General features: G+C 46.5%; 1 protein-coding gene across 1 annotated transcript in view; it reads left to right on the plus strand.

Moving 5' to 3' along the window:
* Window positions 1–1,114: 1,114 nt before the first annotated feature.
* Window positions 1,115–20,299, plus strand: part of LOC149434777 (palmitoyltransferase ZDHHC13-like) — a 32,547-nt gene continuing 13,362 nt past the window's right edge. The window contains exons 1-5 of the mRNA XM_089663405.1: window positions 1,115–1,244; window positions 1,726–1,868; window positions 3,718–3,840; window positions 9,813–9,890; window positions 18,405–18,549. Of these exons, the coding sequence (XP_089519531.1) occupies window positions 1,233–1,244; window positions 1,726–1,868; window positions 3,718–3,840; window positions 9,813–9,890; window positions 18,405–18,549 (501 nt within the window). The 5' untranslated portion in view covers window positions 1,115–1,232. The remainder of the gene's footprint in view (window positions 1,245–1,725; window positions 1,869–3,717; window positions 3,841–9,812; window positions 9,891–18,404; window positions 18,550–20,299) is intronic.

Genomic DNA, 20,299 nt, shown 5'->3' on the forward strand with positions numbered 1-20,299 from the left:
CTTGCGCTCTCTCTCCCCCTCCCTCGCGCTCTCTCTCCTCCCCCCTCGCGTTCTCTCTCCCCCTACAGCGCACTCTCTCTCCCCCTGCCTCGCGCGCTCTCTCTTTTCCCCCCCTCGCACGCGCTCTCTCTCTCCCTCACGCTCTCCCCCCTCATGCACTCTCTCCTCCTCCCTCCCATCACGCGCTCCCCCCCACACGCTCTCTCTCCCTCGCGCTCTCTCCCCCCATGCTCTCTCCCCCCCCCTCGCGCGCTCTCTCTCCCTTGCACCCTCCCCCCTCATGCGCTCTCTCTCCCCCCCACGCGCTCTCTCCCCTCCTCCCTCCCCCCACGCTCTCTCTCTCCCCCCCCCCCCCACACGCTCTCTTCCCCTCCCTCGCGCGCTCTCTCCCCCTCAGGCGGTGAAGAGGCATCACATTGCCTCTGAAGACCAACTGAACGCGGATCAGGCTTCGGAGGAAGGGAAGATTTAGGAGCACGTCTATATGTATCCGAAAACCTCGGCCTCTTGCTGATGTATGCCGAGCTGGCGGCAGCGAAAGGGTTAAATTATAACTAAAAGCAAAACTTTTTTCTTGTTTCAGAGTGGCGAGGGATTGGACCCCCTGTCATGTTTTTATTGCTGTCTGTGTCCCCATCAGGGAGATTCGCCCTATTGGTCCTGAGAGAGAAAATCCCACATTTTGGGTTGTCACCAGAGCAGGAATAGAGGGGAAACCTTCCAATGGGGACCCTAGTTTAATGATTCCCCAGCTTTGGAGGGATTTCCCCTCACTTCCTGTTTTGGCTATGGGACAGGAAATGAAGGGAAATGTCCCCAGTGGGACGCAGATGGTAAAAAACAAACCATCTAACCCTCTCTATATCCAAAATGGAGAAATACAGATTTGCCTTTAGTTTTCCTTTATAATATGAACACTTTAGGCCCACTTCACCCCACATTTGAGTTGTGGGGAATATTTTATTCCTGCACCCCTCCTCCACTCCTCAACGGCAACTTCTATCTCCAGTCAGAGCTGTTTTCCCGCCCTCTCCGCGCCTCCGCCGCGGACACGCCCCCCCTTTCTGGCTCCGTCTCGCTCTCATTTGCCCTTCCGCGTTGAGTGAGAGGGCGGAGTAAGCGGGCGGGACTCGGAGAGCGCTCCACCAATCAGATACGCGGTGTGCCTGGTAACCAGGAAGTGTGTGCTCGTGGTGACACAGGGGAGCGGCAGAAGACGGAGAGGGGTCACCATGAGCTCGCCGGTGAGTGGCCTTTGGGGTTTTGTGGATTTAGTTCAGTTGTGGTCCCATTACGAAGATTGTAGAGAGGAGGGGGAGGGGGTCAGCTTGCCTGCCCTATAGGGGAGTCCCACACACTGGGGAGGGGAGCTGAGTGCTGGGAAGTGACCCCATGACTCCAGTGCTGCACCTGGACTGGTGACCCCCTCCCCCAAATCTTCTGCATTGCTGTCCTGGTCAGGATTGGCTTAAAGGGGAACTCCTCTGAGAGCACAAGGCTGCAGCAGGAAAGCGAAACTAAATCCTTCCCAGCCGAGGAAGCCGACCATCACTGCGGTTGTCATGGTGCTACCATGGTGACCGTCAATGGATGCCTTGATGGTTCAGCTTAGAACATGAGCAACTGTGTCCGAGAACGTTCCCGGCATGTCTGGAATGAAAGCGATCTGGGAAATGGAGGGGTTTAGTTCCATTTGGAGACTGTAATTGTTCCTTCTGTCCCCAGTGTAAGCACGCCCACGGGCACAGCCACCAACATGGGCACCACCACCATGGAGGCCAACATGGCGGAGCGCAGGAGGACCAGGAGGAGTCCAACCCCACAGTGCTGGAGGACGACAGCAACTGCGATATTGTCAAAGCCACCCAGTGAGTAGAAGAATGACACCTGGGGGAGGGGAGGGGCCATGACTACCTATAAGAGGACCTGTGATATAGACATGGCTTTGTTTACAAACTGATATCCCGTCCCTGAGTTCAGGAGGAGATCGCTCTCTTCCCCGCTCACGCGTTCTCCCCCTCGCTCACGCGCTCTGTCTTTCTCTTCCTCACGCGCATGCGCTCCCCCTCGCATACTCTCCCGCGCGCGCTCTCTATCTTTCACAACCCCCTGTGCGCGCGCTCTCTTTCGCAACCCCCCCCCGCGCGCTGTCTCTTTCGCAGCCCCCCCACGCGCTCTCTCTTTCGCGGCCCCCCGCGCGCTCTCTCTTTTGCGGCCCCCCCGCGCGCTCTCTCTTTTGCGGCCCCCCCGCGCGCTCTCTCTTTCGCGGCCCCCCCGCGCGCTCTCTCTCTTTCGCGCCCCCCCCGCGCGCTCTCTCTCTTTCGCGCCCCCCCCGCGCGCTCTCTCTTTCGCGCCCCCCGCGCGCTCTCTCTCTTTCGCGCCCCCCGCGCGCTCTCTCTCTTTCGCGTCCCCCCCGCGCGCTCTCTCTCTTTCGCGGCCCCCCCGCGTGCTCTCTCTCTTTCGCGGCCCCCCTGCGCGCTCTCTCTTTCGCGGCCCCCCCGCGCGCTCTCTCTCTCTTTCGCGGCCCCCCGCGCGCTCTCTCTCTTTCGCGGCCCCGCGCGCTCTCTCTCTCTCTTTCGCGGCCCACCCGCGCTCTCTCTCTCTTTCGCGGCCCACCCGCGCTCTCTCTCTCTTTCGCAGCCCCCCCGCGCGCGCTTTCTCTTTCGCAAGCACCCACCCCGCGCGCGCTTTCTCTTTCGCAAGCACCCACCCCGCGCGCGCTTTCTCTTTCGCAAGCACCCACCCCGCGCGCGCTTTCTCTTTCGCAAACACCCACCCCGCGCGCGCTTTCTCTTTCGCAAACACCCACCCCGCGCGCGCTTTCTCTTTCGCAAACACCCACCCCGCGCTCTCGCGCAAACACCCACCCCGGCGCGCGCGCGCTCTCTCTTTCGCAACCCCGGCGCGCGCGCTCTCTTTCGCAACCCCGGCGCGCGCGCTCTCTTTCGCCAGGACCCCACCCACTGCGCTCTCTATTCCCTAAGGACCCCCCCCCCCCCGCGCTCTCTTCCCCAACCCCCCCTCTTCCCCGACCCCGCGCGGTCTCTCTTCCCCAACACCCTCCCCCCTCTCTTTCTCCCACAACCCCACGCGCTCTCTCCCCCCCGCGCGCTCTCTCTTCCCCACCAAACCCACCCCCCCGGCGCGCGCTCTCTCTTCCCCACCCCCCCGGCGCGCGCTCTCTCTTCCCCACCCCCCCGGCGCGCGCTCTCTCTTCCCCACCCCCCCTGCGCGCGCTCTCTCTTCCCCACCCCCCCTGCGCGCGCTCTCTCTTCCCCCCCCCCCCCCCCCCCCGCGCGCTCTTTCTCTTCCCCTACCCAATCCTCCCCTCCGCGCACGCTCTTTCTTCCCCCACCCCCCGCCACGCTCTCTCTCTCCCCCACTCCCCGCGCGCGCTTTCTCCCAACACTCCTCCCTGCGTGCTTTCTCCCAACAACCCCCCCCCCCCGCGCATACACTGAATCCTCACAATGCTTCCATTCCGGGGTGAACACAAGGTGTGTGACATGCAGACACCATACCCCAGGGAGCCGTAGCTCATACTATGAGGCCCGTGAACGGTCCATTCACAGAACAAGGATCCTGGTGATTACAGAGAACCAGTTGCAAGCTAGTGGCGGAAGCGTAATGCCATTTCATGCTTGGTTGGGTTACACCTTAGCATTTGATCAGGTCCCTTGTATGTGTCATAAGGATATAAAACATTTGTTCTTCCAGACACGGCCTGTTTGATCGATGCAGAGAGCTAGTAGAGGCTGGGTACGACGTCCGGCAACCAGACAGTGAAAATGTGACACTCCTTCACTGGGCGTCCATTAATAACAGGCTGGAGCTCGTCAAGTAAGTAATGGAGCGATTTGAAGGTTTTCCACCTCTGAATAAATGAATACATTTGATACCCGCTATTCTTTTTATCTGTGTCAATGGCCATCTTTTCCACCAAGGTCTCCCTTTGGCTTCTGAATTTTCATTACATGCAAAGCAAGATAGTTCAAGCCGTGATTTGTCATCATTGTGAGGATTATGGCTTACAGCTCATGAAAACCCCAAATCCACAATCTCAGAAAATGAGAATATTATGAAAAGGTGGAATATTCTCGGCTCAAAGTGTCCCACTCTAATCAGCTCATTCAGCCATAACACCTGCAAAGGGTTCCTGAGCCTTTAAATGGTCTCTCAGTCTGGTTCAGTAGGAATCACAATCATGGGAAAGACTGCTGACCTGACACCATCACTGACACCCTCCTTAAGGAGGGAAAGCCTCAAAATGTAATTGCAAAAGAAGTATGATGTTCCCAAAGTGCTGTATCAAAGCACATTAATAGAAAGTTATGTGGAAGGGAAAAGTGTGGAAGAAAAAGGTGAACAAGCAGCAGGGATGACCGCAGCCTGGAGAGGATTGTCAGGAAAAGGCCATTAAAAAGTGTTGGGGACTTTCACAAGGAGTGGACTGAGGCTGGAGTCAGTGCATCAAGAGCCACCACACACAGACGGATCCTGGACATGGGCGTCAAATGTCATATTCCTCTTGTCAAGCCGCTCCTGAACAACAAACAACGTCAGAAGCGTCTTACCTGGGCTAAAGAAAAACAGACCTGGTCTGCTGCTCAGTGGTCCAAATTCCTCTTTTCTGATGAGAGCAACTTTTGCATCTCATTTGGAAACCAAGGACCCCGAGTATGGAGGAAGATTGGAGAGGCCCAAGGACCCCGAGTATGGAGGAAGAATGGAGAGGCCCAAGGACCCCGAGTGTGGAGGAAGAATGGAGAGGCCCAAGGACCCCGAGTGTGGAGGAAGAATGGAGAGGCCCAAGGACCCCGAGTGTGGAGGAAGAATGGAGAGGCCCAAGGACCCCGAGTATGGAGGAAGAATGGAGAGGCCCAAGGACCCCGAGTATAGGGGAAGAATGGAGAGGCCCAAGGACCCCGAGTATGGAGGAAGAATGGAGAGGCCCAAGGACCCCGAGTATGGAGGAAGAATGGAGAGGCACACACTGCAAGATGCTTGAAGTCCAGTGTGAAGTTTCCACAGTCTGTGTTGATTTGGGGAGCCATGTCATCTGCTGGTGTTGGTCCACTGTGCTTCATTAAGTCCAGGGTCAACGCAGCCGTCTACCAGGAGATTTTGGAGCACTTCATGCTTCCTTCCGCAGACGAGCTTTATGGGGATGCTGACTTCATTTTCCAGCAGGACTTGGCACCGCCCACACTGCCAAAAGCACCAAAACCTGGTTCAATGACCGTGGGATTACTGTGCTTGATTGGCCAGCAAACTCGCCTGACCTGAACCCCATAGAGAATTTATGGGGCATTGCCAAGAGAAAGATGAGAGACATGAGACCGAACAATGCAGAAGAGCTGAAGGCCGCTATTGAAGCATCCTGGTCTTCCATAACACCTCAGCAGTGCCACAGGCTGATAGCTTCCATGCCACGCCGCATTGAGGCAGTAATTGCTGCAAAAGGGGCCCAAACCAAGTACTGAGTACATATGCAGCTTCTACTTTTCAGAGGTGCGATATTGTTCTATGTACAATCCGTGTTTTATTGATTGCATGGAATATTCTCATTTTCTGAGATTGTGGATTTGGGGTTTTCATGAGCTGAAAGCCATAATCATCACAATGATGACAAATCACGGCTTGGACTATCTTGCTTTGCATGGAATGAGTCTCATATATTAGTGTCACCTTTTAAGTTGCTGCACTGAAATAAATGAACTTTTGCACCAGATTCTAATTTTTCTAGTTTCACCTGTATATTTTAAATACTACAATTGTGGCCATATTCAATATCTATTTATTATTTATTTCATGTACTTATATACTGCTGTCAATATACACAGCGCTTTACACATAGCGTATTTTTCGCTCCATAAGACGCACTTTTTTCCCCAAAAAAAAGGGGGGGAAATGTCAGTGCGTCTTATGGAGCGAATGTAAAGCGGCCGGTCCAGTATTTCTGCTGCCACCATGTCAGAATACCGGGCCGGCTGCTCAGCTTTTTTCTCCTGCAGGACCTTACTTGTTCCTCACTCCAGCGCCCCCTTCCGTGGAGTTGTCCTTCCTTCTTCTTCCCGCGGTGGCTTCTGTGACAGCCGGTTGCCCACTGCACATGCGCAAGAAGCACCGCGCTTTGTGAATGGTCCGGTGTCTTCTGGGACACATGACAGGTCCCAGAAGGCTCTGGGCCATTCACAAAGCGCAGCGCTTCTCGCGCATGCGCAGTGGGCACCCGGCTGTCACAGAAGCCGCCGCGGGAAGAAGAAGGAAGGACAACTCCACGGAAGGGGGAGCGGGTACCTGTCAAATTCAGTTACCAGTTCCCCCTCCCTCCCCAAAGGTCTGCAGTCTCTGGTAATCTCCTTTACTGTCTGCAGTCTCTGGTAATCTCCTTTACTGTCTGCAGTCTCTGGTAATCTCCTTTACTGTCCGCAGTCTCTGGTCATTCCCTGTACTGTGTCCGCAGTCTCTGGTCATTCCCTGTACTGTGTCCGCAGTCTCTGGTCATTCCCTGTACTGTGTCCGCAGTCTCTGGTCATCTCCTGTACTGTGTCTGCAGTCTCTGGTCATCTCCTGTACTATGTCCGCAGTCTCTTGTCATCTCCTGTACTATGTCCGCAGTCTCTGGTCATCGGCTGTACTATGTCTGCAGTCTCTGGTCATCCCCTGTACTGTGTCCGCAGTCTCTGATCTTCTCCTGTACCGTGTCCGCAGTCTCTGATCTTCTCCTGTACCGTGTCCGCAGTCTCTGGTCATCTCCTGTACTATGTCCGCAGTCTCTGGTCATCTCCTGTACTATGTCCGCAGTCTCTTGTCATCTCCTGTACTATGTCTGCAGTCTCTGGTCATCTCCTGTACTATGTCCGCAGTCTCTGGTCATCCCCTGTACTGTGTCCGCAGTCTCTGGTCATCCCCTGTACTGTCTGCAGTCTCTGGTCATCCCCTGTACTGTGTCCGCAGTCTCTGGTCATCCCCTGTACTATGTCCGCAGTCTCTGGTCATCCCCTGTACTATGTCCGCAGTCTCTGGTCATCTCCTGTACTATGTCCGCAGTCTCTGGTCATCTCCTGTACTATGTCCGCAGTCTCCGGTCATCTCCTGTACTATGTCTGAAGTCTCTGGTCATCTCCTGTACTATATCCACAGTCTCTGGTCATCTCCTGTACTATGTCTGCAGTCTCTGGTCATCTCCTGTACTATGTCTGAAGTCTCTGGTCATCTCCTGTACTGTGTCCGCAGTCTCTGGTCATCTCCTGTACTATATCCGCTGTCTCTGGTCATCTCCTGTACTATATCCGCAGTCTCTGGTCATCTCCTGTACTATGTCTGTAGTCTCTGATCTTCTCCTGTACCGTGTCCGCAGTCTCTGATCTTCTCCTGTACCGTGTCCGCAGTCTCTGGTCATCTCCTGTACTATGTCCGCAGTCTCTGGTCATCTCCTGTACTATGTCCGCAGTCTCTTGTCATCTCCTGTACTATGTCTGCAGTCTCTGGTCATCTCCTGTACTATGTCCGCAGTCTCTGGTCATCCCCTGTACTGTGTCCGCAGTCTCTGGTCATCCCCTGTACTGTCTGCAGTCTCTGGTCATCCCCTGTACTGTGTCCGCAGTCTCTGGTCATCCCCTGTACTATGTCCGCAGTCTCTGGTCATCCCCTGTACTATGTCCGCAGTCTCTGGTCATCTCCTGTACTATGTCCGCAGTCTCTGGTCATCTCCTGTACTATGTCCGCAGTCTCTGGTCATCTCCTGTACTATGTCCGCAGTCTCCGGTCATCTCCTGTACTATGTCTGAAGTCTCTGGTCATCTCCTGTACTATATCCACAGTCTCTGGTCATCTCCTGTACTATGTCTGCAGTCTCTGGTCATCTCCTGTACTATGTCTGAAGTCTCTGGTCATCTCCTGTACTGTGTCCGCAGTCTCTGGTCATCTCCTGTACTATATCCGCTGTCTCTGGTCATCTCCTGTACTATATCCGCAGTCTCTGGTCATCTCCTGTACTATGTCTGTAGTCTCTGGTCATCCCCTGTACTGTGTCTGCAGTCCATTGGTTCAGAATATTTTTTTTCTTGTTTATCTCCTCTAAAACCTAGGTGCATCTTATGGAGCGAAAAATACGGTATATATATTGAACATTCACATCAGTCCCTAACCCTCAAGGGGTGTACAATCTAAGGTCCCTAACTCACATTCATACATACACATACTAGGGACAATTTAGACAGGAGCCAATTAACCTACCAGCATGTCTTTGGAGTGTGGGATGAAACCGGAGCACCCGGATTAAACCCACGCAAACACAGGGAGAACATGCAAACTCCATGCAGGGGGCGCCATGGTCAGGAATCGAACCCATGACCTATTTACTGCAAGGCAGACGTGCTAACCACTAAGCCACTGTGAATATATTTCAATAAATATATATACTGTGTGTTGAGATGTGTTTTTATTACAAAATATATGAAAAATATATTTCAAATATGCTGTATGTCTTTAAAAATACAAATCTAAATTTTTGGAATGCATTTACAAATTTATGTAAACATATATGTTAAAATGACTTTTATATATGTAAAAAAAACTGAAGAATATATTTAAAAAAAATATGTTTTTGAAAATATTTTTCATATATTTTGCAATACATGAAAAACACATTGCAACATGCAGTATGTGTATGGATATATCTATGTGTGTTTGTGTATATATATATATATATATATATATATATATATATATATATATATATATATATATATATGTATGTGTGTGTGTATATATACATATATATATATATATATATATATATATACTACAGGTACTTATATAGCGCCATCAATGTACTCCGCACTTTACATATATATTGTACATTCACATCAGTCCCCAACCCTCAAGGGGCGTACAATCTAAGGTCCCTAACTCACATTCATACATACACATACTAGGGACAATGTAGACAAGAGCCAATTCACCTACCAGCATGTCTTTGGAGTGTGGGAGGAAACCGGAGGAACCCCACACAGGCACAGGGAGAACATGCAAACTCCAGGCAGGTGGTGCCATGGTTGGGAATCGAACCAACGACCCGAGTACTGCCAGGTGGAAGTGCTAACCATTTAGTGCGCGCGCGCGCGTGTGTGTGAAATATTTTCAAAAACACATTTTTTTAAAATATATTCTTCAGTTTTTTTTTTTTACCATGAAAAAGTAATTTTAACATATATTTTTACATATATTTGTAAATGCATTCTAAAAATGTAGATTTGTATTTTTGGAAATGTTTTTCATATATTTTGTAATAAAAAAGGCATTTCAACATACAGTATATATATATATATATATATATATAGAGAGAGATTGATTGAAATATATTGAATATGGCTGAAATTGTAGTATTTCAAATATATTTTTCTTCCATTGGGGACATTGGCTGAGCTGGGACCCCTCTCCTCCTTAAGATTCCTGAGATGTGTGACATGATTTGCCTAGGCATGGAAACCAGGAAGTAACTGAAATGTAAAAAAAAAAAGTTTATAACAAGTAAATATGATGTACTTCGCTATCTATTTACTAATGCTAGCAGCATAAGAATTAGGAACAGTCCATGCTGGTTGAGAGAGTGAAGTTCCACTTCAAGTGCTAGGATGGACTGGTGCGCAACTGCATTGCCTGGGTGAAAGGTGCAAAGCCAAACCGTTTCCTGTAGACATCGCAAGGGTTCATTTTTCTGTTCGGTACTTTTTAATGGACCTTACTGAGATTGGCATTCTGGGTAGAGAATGATGTATAACACAATGCTTGTCTTTCACACACAGGTATTTTATCTCCAAGGGAGCTGTTGTGGATCAGCTGGGAGGCACTTTGAATTCAACTCCTCTGCACTGGGCTGTCAGGTAGGGAATGGTTCCCTGACCACCTTCTCAACCTTCCTGGCAATTAGGAAACGCTTAATGCTGAACTCCATTCTTCACACTGTAATCTTACATTCCTTCAGTATAACCATTTGACCCCGCAGGAGCTAGCCTGGAGTGTATGTGAACCTTTACCTTGCAAAACAAACCATTCAGCTTGAACTAGAAATACAAGGCGAAGCATTTATGTGCGTTATAAATAATTTTTTTGTTTTAATTTTTACAAGTGCTCTCATGATCTGAGTTCTCAGCTGCATAAGGGCTCATTCACACATATTATTATACAGGATTTATGGCGCCAACAGTTTGCTCAGCGCTTTACAATATAACGGGAGACAATACAGCAACAATACAATTCAATACAAGAGGGTTAGGAGGGCCCTGATCCTGGGAGCTTACATTCTAGGAGGGAGGGGCTGGTGGTACAAAAGGTAGTAACTGTGGGGGATGGACTGGTAGGAGGAGTAGAATATTCCATTATTAGCTGAGGGCAGGATAGGCTTCCCTGAAGAGATAAGTTTTCAGAGATCGCCTAAAAGTGAGCAGAGTAGGCGATAGTCTGATAAATTGGGGTAGAGAGTTCCAGAGGATGGGGTAAGTTCTGGAGACTAGCATGGGAGGAGGAGACGAGAACTATAGAGCAGGAGGTCGTGCGAGGAGCGGAGAGGGCGGTTTGGGTGATATTTGGAGACAAGGCTGTGCTCCCTTGTAGAGTGCAAAGAAGAAAACTGACCACGCTGGGATGGATGGGCTCTCATGCCTAGTGTGATCAGTTTGAAATATTACAGCAGAGGGACTGGCAGAATCGCCAGGAATTTTACAAAAAGGAAGCAATGCAAAGAGAACAGGATCATTTTTATAACAAGTAGATGGAAACACACACATATCAGGAATATGAAATGTTGGGGTGACGTACACTTTAAGCCTGTCTTCATTTTCTGTCTTTACTCATCAATCCTCTCTCCTCCTAATCCGTACCATTGATAGTTGTGGGTGGAGTGGCTCATTATCAGTACATACATTACAAAGCATAGCTGACCACACTAGATATTTGCTAAGAAAAAGGGAAGGATTGTTCTCCATACCCCCCTTCTTTTATTTTTAGCTCCTATCTCTGTAATTAGTAAGCCCCCAAGGCAGGGCTGAACAGATTCCAGAATCTATTGTCATTGTGTATATATGTGTGTCTATATATATATATATATATATATATATATATAGATGTGTGTGTCACATGGCTAATTAAAGGAAATCTGTAATCTTTTTAATGTATTTTTGTAAGGCAAACATTTAGTTACATAGTTAGTCTGGCTGAAAAAAGACAAAAGTCCATACAGTTCAATCATTAAAAAAAAAAAGTTATAATCCTACACCCACAGTTGATCCAGAGGAAGGCAAAAAAAAAACAGCAACACACGATCCAATTTGCTCCTGCAGGGGAAAAGAATTCCTTCCTGATCTCCCGAGAGCCAATCGGATATTCCCTGGATCAACTTTACCTATAAATGTTACATCCAGTTATATTCTGTGTGTCCAAGTGAGAACCCAGGACTTTTTTAAAGCAATCCACTGAGCTGGCCACAACCAACTCTTGAGGGAGTCTATTCCACATTTTCACAGGTCTCACTGTGAAGAAACCTTTCTGTGTTTGGAGGTTAAGGGACCTTTCACACGGGTGTTCCGTTTTTTTTTTCTTCAGTTCAGTCACGTTTTTCAAAGAAAAAACAGATGAGTTTACATCTGTTTTTCATCCGTTTACATCTGTTTTTCATCCATGTAGATCCGTTTTTCATCCGTGTAGATCCGTTTTTCGGCTGTTTCGTTGTTTTTTTTTTTGCGGAAGAAAAGTAGGGTTTTCTTCCGTTCAAAAAAACCGATGTTAACGGATGTGGACCTTAATGGATGTAAAAAGATTTTCATCCGTTTACATCCACAAGTCCATAGAAATACATGGGGGTCCATTTTTCATCCGTAACCAGACAGATGAAAAACGGAAATACGGAACGCCCCCTTGTCCTCTGTCATGACCTCCGGGTGAATAACTCTACACCGAGTTCACTATATGAACCACTGATGTATTTATACATGGAGATCATATCCCCCCTTATGTATTATACATGGAGAGCATATCCCCCCTTGTGTATTATACATGGAGATCATATCCCCCCTTATGTATTATACATGGAGATCATATCCCCCCTTATGTATTATACATGGAGATCATATCCCCCTTATTTATTATACATGGAGATCATATCCCCCTTATGTATTATACATGGAGATCATATCCCCCCTTATGTATTATACATGGAGATCATATCCCCCCCCCTTATGTATTATACATGGAGATCATATCCCCCCTTATGTATTATACATGGAGATCATATCCCCCCCCCCCTTATGTATTATACATGGAGATCATATCCCCCCTTATGTATTATACATGGAGATCATATCCCCCCTTATGTATTATACATGGAGATCATATCCCCCTTATGTATTATACATGGAGATCATATCCCCCCTTATGTATTATACATGGAGATCATATCCCCCTTATGTATTATACATGGAGATCATATCCCCCCTTATGTATTATACATGGAGATCATATCCCCCCCTTATGTATTATACATGGAGATCATATCCCCCCTTATGTATTATACATGGAGATCATATCCCCCCTTATGTATTATACATGGAGATCATATCCCCCTTATGTATTATACATGGAGATCATATCCCCCCTTATGTATTATACATGGAGATCATATCCCCCCTTATGTATTATACATGGTGATCATATCCCCCTTATGTATTATACATGGAGATCATATCCCCCCCCCCCCTTATGTATTATACATGGAGATCATATCCCCCCTTATGTATTATACATGGAGATCATATCCCCCCTTATGTATTATACATGGAGATCATATCCCCCCTTATGTATTATACATGGAGATCATATCCCCCTTATGTATTATACATGGTGATCATATCCCCCCTTATGTATTATACATGGAGATCATATCCCCCCTTATGTATTATACATGGTGATCATATCCCCCTTATGTATTATACATGGAGATCATATCCCCCCTTATGTATTATACATGGAGATCATACCCCCCCTTATGTATTATACATGGAGATCATATCCCCCCTTATGTATTATACATGGAGATCATATCCCCCTTATGTATTATACATGGAGATCATATCCCCCCTTATGTATTATACATGGAGATCATATCCCCCCTTATGTATTATACATGGTGATCATATCCCCCCTTATGTATTATACATGGAGATCATATCCCCCCTTATGTATTGTACATGGAGATCATATCCCCCCCTTATGTATTATACATGGAGATCATATCCCCCCTTATGTATTATACATGGAGATCATATCCCCCTTATGTATTATACATGGTGATCATATCCCCCCTTATGTATTATACATGGAGATCATATCCCCCCCTTATGTATTATACATGGAGATCATATCCTCCCTTATGTATTATACATGGAGATCATATCCCTTCTTATGTATTTATACATGTTGATCCTAGGCAAATTATGTCATACATCCCAGGTGTCTTCAGGAGAGGAGGGTTCTCAGCTCAGCCAATGACTGAGCTAGGGGCAGATGGATTCCATGAAGTAAATGCTATATGAACCATCTGCCCTTATTTAAGATGGCCACTGCCAGAAATGCCAGGGTGTGTTTTTCAAAATGATTTCTCAGCAAACTAAAGCATGGATGGGGGAAGATTGCTCTGAATATTAACAATGAATTAAATAGCATTTTTGGTTTGTGGTGCTCAGTTTCCTTGCAGTTCCACTTTAGGTTTTGCTGTTTGGTAATCTGTTGGCCATTATTCCTACTTCCTTTCAAAAACTTGCAAATTACACCTCCATGTAGTCATGGGGCCTATGTTATTTCTGCCTCTCCCTGTGCATCCCTAATTGAGTAATGACACAATCCATTGTATTGGGGAAATCCACAGCTTCCTCATTGAGTCACAGCCCAAGGTAACCGGATTCTGGGCTTCTTCCTGTAAGATGAGCCCGGCTTATCTCATTTCACCTGCTTTGCTGTTAATTCATGTGTTGTAATTGCCAGCTGCAGGTCTGCTGTTTGCATTGAAGGCAGAACCAAGGACCTGTTGTCCCGTCACAATAGAGGTCACCTTTACATAGGCTGAGCCAATCCTTTCATTATTCATCCACTGTGTATGGAGCTGCTGCAGTCACGGGCCAATCGTTATTGTTTATTGATTGTAACACACCATGAAATGACAAGTCACTGCAGATTAAATTCTTTATACAGAGGGTCAATGAGAAGATATATTTAAAAAATAATTGTATATTTTTTTGTTTACAAACGATTTTATTATACATGAGTAGACTGTAAAACAACAGTACATTTTCAAGTGATACTTTCAGCAAAAACAAGGCACTTCTGAAAAGTACAATACAGAAAAGTATATTAACATAAAAAAGAGAAGGGGAAAAAAAAAAAAAGAAAAGGAAAAGAGTAAATTATGAGTGCATGAAATACGTGAACAATAAGATAAGTTAAGTGATACATCAGGCAACAGTACATGTCAGGCAACTTTTACTGAGAATGTTGTTCAGCATGCAATAAGTGTCTACAATCTCTCCATGACTCCCATTTTTTATCATATAAGTGCATCTTATCCAGTAGGGTATAATGAATGCGGTCCATGAGCATTACAGTATCAATTCTGTGTAAAACGGAGTCCAAGGGTACAGCATTGGACCTCCAATGTAAGGCAATAGGCCATAAAGTGGCTATACATATTGTATGTATCAATCTCAGATTGGCATCAGAGACCCCTGGGATATTGGCCCCCAATAAACAGGTCTGTATGGACAATCGTATCGGGGTACCCGACAGTGAGGTAGCCACCTCAGATATCTTATACCAAATCAAAGATATGTTCGGGCAATCCCAGAATATATGAACCAAAGTACCTGTGAGGCCACAACCCCGGAAACATAAAGGGGACGTTTGTGGAAACAATACATGTAGTCTTGATGGGGTATAATACCATCTGGTTAAAACCTTAAGGGCCGTCTCACGAACCGAAAGAGATCTAGAACTCTTGCATATATTATCCACCATGGAATCCCAATCCTCATCTGGAAAAGATAATTGTATATTTTAAAGTGGAAATTAGCTAAGGAACATCCAGAGACGTTAACCTCTTCCCGTCCAGTCCATGTTGATAAACGGCCGGACAGGAGCGCTGCCAATGCGGGTGGACGTTTCTAAACGTCCCCTTGCATCCCTGGGAGCGCACAGCACCGCGTTCAGTGCCCACTGTGTTCGACAGACACAGCGGAATACAGATCGTTGTACAGGACCTCTGTGCGATGTCCCGATTCATGTGATCATTGATTGGCCAATCAGTGATCACATGAATAGTAGTAAACAAGATGTCACTTCCTGACATCATTGCTTACTAGGTGTGAAATCTCTGAATGATCACCGAGATCACATGGTACAGGGTTATTCACAACAGCCTTGTACCATGTGACAAGTTGTGACCAATCACAGCTCACACAGTATTTCTCAATGGCTGCAGGAATGCAGCCAGAGAGAAGGGGAAATGATTGCTTTTACATCCTATATGGGTGTAAAAGCAATCGGTGTAGAAAAAAGAAATCTTCAACACACACAAGTAGTACAGTGTCACTATGGCCAATACTGTACTGCTAGGGTGACGGTATGTTAAAAAACAAACAAAACATAAATAATATAAAAAAATTAAATATAAATGTAAAAAATTAATGTAAAAATCCCCCCACAAGTAGTACAGTGTCACTACGGTGAAGTCGAAACATCCAGCCAGAGCTGCAATGGAATGGTTCCAATCAAAGCATCTTCATGTGTTAGAATGGCCCATTCACAGTCCAGACCCAAATCCAATGGAGAATCTGTGGCCAGACCTGAAAGTTACTGTTCCCAGACGCTCTCTATCCAATCTGACAGAGCTTGAGCGATTCTGCAAAGAAGAACGGGCAGAAATGTCCCTCTCTAGATGTGCAAAGAGACATCCCCAAAAAGACTTGCAGCTGGAATTGCAGCCAAAGGGGTTCCTACAAAGTATTGACTCCGGGGGGGACCGAATACAAATGCCTCCACACTTTTCACAGATTTATTTGTAAAACATTTTGAAAACCATTTTTAATTTTCCTTCCACTTCACAATTATGTGCCACTTTGTGTTGTTCTATCACATCTAATAAAATAAATTTACGTCTTTGGTTGTCACATGACAAAATGTGGAAAATTTCAAGGGGTATGAATACTTTTTCAAGGCATTGTATGTGACAGAGTCCTGCACAGTGCTGTATTCCCGGCACATTCAGCTGTTGGCCGGTAGAGACAAAAGCTAAATGCTAATGAGGATACAGGGAGCATGGGCAATGCAGTGGGTGGGCGGAGCCTGACTGGGGAACTTAGAGACTAGTTCCACATCAGGTCCGCTTTACACAAAAGTGGGTGGATTCGAAAGCCCCTACTGAACTGAATATGTATCTGCTCACTGCCATGCGTTGTCATTTAAAAGTACAGCGGACCTGATGTTCTCCATCAGGCTCCGCCCACCCCAGTACAAAACTCCCTGGCCATGCGTCTGTCAGTGTGACGAGCGCAGTGGCCAGGGAGTGAATGCAGTCCAATGTGGACACTTCTTCCATGCAGACAGACAGATTCATGACAGGTGCACATGAACTGGGTGCAAGCACTGACACTTTCGGTGCTGCACCCTGACAGCATTCTAATGCAGGCCATAGACGGGTCAAAACCGGCCATTTTTTTAATTAAAAAAAATGAAAAATCCGTCGTTCAATCGGCTGACGTTACCACCAACGGTAAAAAAATCGTCCGGTTTTCGTCCCGTCTGCGGCTGGCATTTAATTACTTCTGTCCCTTACAGAGAGCTCCGCTATTATATTTGACATGAAAAACTATTGCGGTTGCAACAATGTGTCCATTTGTATCCATATGTATTTATTCAGATACAAATAGATACATTGTTGCAACCGCAAGATTTTTCATACAAAATATAATAGTGGACTGGAATTCTTATTTTACTTCTTCTTTTTCTTATTCATCTTTTTTTTCTTCTTCTTCTTCTTTTATCTTATTTTTCTTTTTCTCCTTTTTCTTATTCTTTTTTTTCTTTTTCTTATTCTTTTTCTTTTTCTCCTTTTTCTTAGTCTTCTTTTTTTTCTTTTTCTTATTCTTTTTCTTCTTTTGCTTATTCTTTTTTTTATACTTCTTTTTCTTATTCTTCTTTTTCTTATTCTTTTTCTTCTTCTTCTTCTGCTCTTCTTTTTCTTATTCTTCTTTTTCTTATACTTCTTTTTCTTATTCTTTTCTTTTTCTTCTTTTTCTTCTTGCAGGTCGCGGCTCATGTGCAGGTTTTTATTGGTAAAACGATCGGCCGATTTGCCTATCATTGCTGGGAAAATTGGCCGCGAATTTCCCAACTTGAGCAATAAATGAAAAATGTGCCAAAACCCCGAAAAATGGCCGACCAATTAACCCACTAACAGTGCGAAAATCGGCTGATTTTTTTTATTTTCGGACGAAAAATCGTCCGATTTTCGACCTGTCTTTGGCCCGCATAAATGGTGTCTACAACACCCTTCATGAATTTCCCTAAATATCTGTACTTATTTTACTATCTCTGATATCACTGGAAAACAAATGCAACAAAATAGGATGAGATTATGCTGATCCTTGTGTAGTGGCGCCGATCTGAAGCCAGATTGAAAGAGAGGAATCGCCCCTCCTGAAGAGGAATGAAGGGAGGAGTGTCCTAGATTCGTTCAGGTATCCTTGAAGTGAGGGGGAGCAGATGCAGCTAGGAACCAACCCCTAGAGCAGTGTTTCTCAACTCCAGTCCTCATGGACCCCCAACAGGTCATGTTTTCAGGATTTCCATTATTTTGCACAGGTGATTTGATCAGTTTCACTGCCTTAGTAATTACCACAGCTGTTTCATCTGAGGGAAATCCTGAAAACATGACCTGTTGGGGGTCCATGAGGTCTGGAGTTGAGAAACACTGCCCTAGAGTCAAGCGTGTGTGACCAAGCCTCACTGGGAGGGGCGAAATGTGTCAGTGGGCGTGGCTAGCGATCTGCTGAGGCCATCTTACCCACAGTCAACACACTTGACTCCAGGGGTGGGTTCCTAGCGGCGTCTGCTTCCCCTCGCCTGCCTTAAAAAGCTGATCCTGGTCACCTTTCAGGCAGCATTATCACATTCTTTTATGTTGCTGTTGTTGTCCTATATTATCTTCAGTCACTCCCAGTATATAAACCCTGATGAAGGGGGGATTTTTACCACCCGAAACGTGTTGACTTTTTGTTCTTGTCTTGAAAAATGAAGTTTAATTGCACTCAAATTATAAAAAAAAATGGTTCTCTATTTCTTCTCTTCCATCTCAGACAGGGGCACCTACAGGCCGCCATTTTATTGATAAAGTACGGAGCTGATCCGAGTCTGATTGATGGCGAAGGCTATAATGCCATTCACCTGGCAGTCCTTTTCCAACATCTACCCATCATTGCTTACCTGATTGCAAAGGGGCTGGTAAGTATCCAGGATTAGGCCACATTCCTTTTCTTACTATTCAGATAATAACAAGTAGAAGAAATAGAAAATATTGCATTTCTGTATCAGTAAAATGATATCAAATTAACTGTTGCCGCTTCTTACAGTGTAAAAAAAATTACCGCCCCCCCCGCCTGCTTCCAGGCCTTCGTGACAATCTACTTGTCCATTAAAAAAAAAATGAACATCCCCATCCCTGCCTCCAGGCCCTCATGACAATCTACTTGTCCTTTGAAAAAAGAAAAAAAAAAAAAAAAAATAACTCCCGCCCCCCCACCTGCCTCTGGGCCCTCTTGATAATCTGCTCGTCTTTTGGAAAAAAATTAAAAAGAATTTACCCCCCCTTCCCCGGCCTGCCTCCAAGCCCTCATGACAATCTACTTGTCCTTTAAAAAAAAAAATGAACACCCCCATCCCTGCCTCCAGGCCCTCATGACAGTCTACTTGTCCCTTGAAAAAAAAAGAAAAAATTAACCCCGCCCGCCTTTCTCCAGGCCCTCATGACAATCTACTCGTCCTTTAAAAAAAAAAAAGAAGAATTTACCACCCCCACCACCATCCCTGGCTTGCCTCCAGGCCCTCATGATGATCTACTTGGGAGGGGAGAGACATTGCAGTGTGACGCACTCATCTGCTGAGAGAGTAAATGAGCCGTCGGCCCCAATGAAAAATTAAAAAAAAAATGTACTCCTTCAGGTTACTGTCACATGCGGAAGCACTTGGGTGCTCGGTACAAGCGCATGCTCAGCAGCCAAATGAAGTTCCGGTGTTGCATGAGGATCTGTATCCCATGAGGATCTGTATCCCCTGCCGCAACTGAGCATGCGCTGGAATCAGGGAAAACAAGCCGCACTGAAGCCGAGGAGGTACCTGAAATCACTTAAGGCTAGGTTCACACCTATGCAGGTTGCGTTCGAGCCGTTTCTGGCGTTTGCGGTGCGTTTTTTATGTGTTTTGTGGGGAGGGGTTTCATTTTTTTCTATTGTTGCTAGGCAGATTTAAAATGCAAAAACGCACTACTACTGCTGTTCTGCAGCATTTCCATTGAAGTCTATAGAACCAAAACCGCAACTTGGAGTCTCCTACTCCAGGTAAAAAAAAAAGGAATTGAGCTGGAACTGGGAGGAGTGCGCTGATTGGGCAGGGCGGGGACACATGATGTCCTGCTGGCTGCTGCATGTCATGGCTGTGTTCGGGAAGGAGGAGGAGAGGACGTGCGGGAGTAGCCATGACTGAACCGGGACAGCAGCATGAATGAGTGGAGAGCCCGCTGAATCAGATGCAACACGAAGATCTGTTTCTGCTACTCTGGTGTGGGCCCTGATAAGAGGCACAAAAGTAAACCCTCTGCTTACCTGTGCTTTGATTTCACTGCGGCTTGTGACTTCATTTAACAGAAGTCAATGCAAGTTGCAATGAAATTGGAAACTATTTTTGAAATTGCACTACTTTGGATCACACCGATTAAGACAGCGCCATAGAAATACATTGGATGCGACTTCAGGTGCGATTTGTAAATCACATGTCGCAGCTGAAGTTGCAGCGGCAGGGCTGTGGATAAGAGGGTTCCACCAGTCCTCCTGTGAGGGGCCCTGGTCAGCAGGGGAACCCAGGCAGCTGGGTGAATCTGATGTGGGCAGGGAGGGTGATCGGCGTGGGGGGCAATTACTGGAATAGATCCATTGTATAGCTTTTTCTGCAGCAGCTCAAAGCCGACTTTTTCTCCATT

This window comes from Staurois parvus, unplaced genomic scaffold (genome assembly GCF_062004578.1).
Source record: "Staurois parvus isolate SC_StPar_1 unplaced genomic scaffold, SC_StPar_1.0 ptg001679l, whole genome shotgun sequence".
In the NCBI taxonomy this organism is placed as follows: Eukaryota; Metazoa; Chordata; class Amphibia; order Anura; family Ranidae; genus Staurois; species Staurois parvus.